This window comes from Trachymyrmex septentrionalis, unplaced genomic scaffold (assembly GCF_001594115.1).
Source record: "Trachymyrmex septentrionalis isolate Tsep2-gDNA-1 unplaced genomic scaffold, Tsep1.0 scaffold20, whole genome shotgun sequence".
Taxonomy (NCBI): domain Eukaryota; kingdom Metazoa; phylum Arthropoda; class Insecta; order Hymenoptera; family Formicidae; genus Trachymyrmex; species Trachymyrmex septentrionalis.
In genome coordinates, this window is record NW_017305180.1 from 5065394 (window position 1) to 5067294 (window position 1901).

The 1901-nt window shown below is 27.9% G+C and overlaps 1 protein-coding gene across 3 annotated transcripts in view; it reads left to right on the forward strand.

The window, feature by feature from the left end:
- LOC108747661 overlaps positions 1 to 1608 on the forward strand; it is a 2260-nt gene extending 652 nt beyond the window's left edge. Inside the window, exons 2-3 of one of the 3 annotated variants that reach the window (XM_018485261.1) lie at positions 360 to 494; positions 1219 to 1608. In XM_018485261.1, the coding sequence (XP_018340763.1) occupies positions 360 to 494; positions 1219 to 1435 (352 nt within the window). In that variant the 3' untranslated portion in view covers positions 1436 to 1608. Of the gene's footprint in view, positions 1 to 340; positions 495 to 1218 lie in introns of all 3 variants that reach the window. The other 2 variants (XM_018485260.1, XM_018485262.1) reach the window with 2 other exon arrangements.
- The last annotated feature ends 293 nt before the right edge of the window (positions 1609 to 1901 follow it).

Below are 1901 nucleotides of genomic sequence, written 5' to 3' on the forward strand. Positions count from 1 at the left end.
AAGAAAATTGTTTTATTTTAAATTTAATCATTTTAGTTGATCAAGGTATAAATGTTGGTGGTATTTTGAGTTATGTCACTTTTGATGAATTATTACGAATTTATTATAATTTTGTAAGATATCAAAATCATCACAAACAAAAAAAAGGTGTTATTTTTTAAGAATTGTTAAACAAATTAAATAACAAAAATGACATTTAATCATGTTACTAATAATATGTTCTTTGTTTTATAAATATAAATGAAAAAAGTTGTAGTTTTAATCACATATTATACATAATATGTATTTCTTTTTAATAAAAATTCTTTCTGACATATTTTTATTACTGTTTAAATAAAAGTCTTTTATGAGCGACTTTTAGATGAGAAACTGGCAGGCAATCATGTGACAGGGGCAACAAATGTGATGAACATGCCATTAACACCTTCGCCAGAGAATGTACGGCAATTTCAAGAAAATTATCCTTTCCCTTCGCTCGGATACAAACCACAAAGGTAAGTTTATAAATTTCTTCTATTCATTCTTATAGAATCAACTTATTTTACAATTCAACTAAAAATCAATATTAGGAATATTAGCTCTTTTGTCATTAAATAATTATTAAATATAATTAATATTTATTTCTTTACAACGTCCCGCAGCACAGACTTTTGCATAACGCATAGTGCATAAGAGAATCAATCAATCAGAATCTTTCCTTTCATCCCATTCCATGGAAAAGAAGAATTTCGATTGGTCGATTTCCTTATGCGCTATGCATTATGCGTTATGTAAGAGTCTGTGTTGCGACCATATCTCAATTAAATCCAATATTGGTGCCACTACACACATAAGAGCACAAGCACAATCACATATACATATAATATATAGTCGCACTCGCGCCGTTTGCTTTCGAAGTCGAATGATCAATTCAATTTTTTCGTGAAAGAATCTGCGAATTTAATCGAGATACAAAAATCAATTAAAGAAACCGGAAATCAAAAAGATCGATTCTCCAAAAGATCATTATACTTATACAAAATAACTCAATACTAATAAATTGTAGAATAATCAATAATAATGCAATATATTAGCAGAGAGACTCTCTGATATTAGTAATAATAATTTATAAATTAGGATATAAAATCAACTCCATGGTGATTGTTTATGTAATAAAAAACTAATAATTGTTCTCGGATTAAACAAAATTCATATTTTAATTTTATACTTTCATTGCAGATGTCCTCTATGCGATAGTTCGATTTATCCTTATTGCGGCGAGAAATTGTTCCATGACGCCTGCTGCTGCACCGATCATTACGATTTACCTTACCAATGTAAATTAGCAGACTGTCGATTCCTGCATGCCAACAGCTGCAGGGAGCACCGCTTGATTGCCAACTGCTGTTGCAACGACGATTATCGTGCCCTTCTGAAGAGCTTAGTGCAGAAATAAAACCATCGTGTATATTTATCATTTGCAGCAAAATAAATAACAAATCTTAATCAGTTCACTACTGGTGATGATTATATATATATATGAGTGAAAATAAAGTGCCTTATCTGGTAATGACTCACACATGACTATTTAAAATAGATTTGTCATCAGTGGCTTAAAAATACCCCTTATACATAAGTTCCATATAAATTATGAAATTATTTAGTTTTATCAGATTTAGCATAAAACGTTGATTTCTGATGCAGCAGTGAACTTGATGACGAATAAAATGTATAATATTATATATGATCGACGCATAATGTCAAAAAAATTAATCAAGTTAAAAAAATTTTTAAATTAATAAAAAGTAATTATATGTTAATAGAAATAATTAATAGAAAAAAATTATAAAAATCACTACAATGGGAAATATAGACATACATATATTATATATATATATATATTATATATATATATATAATAT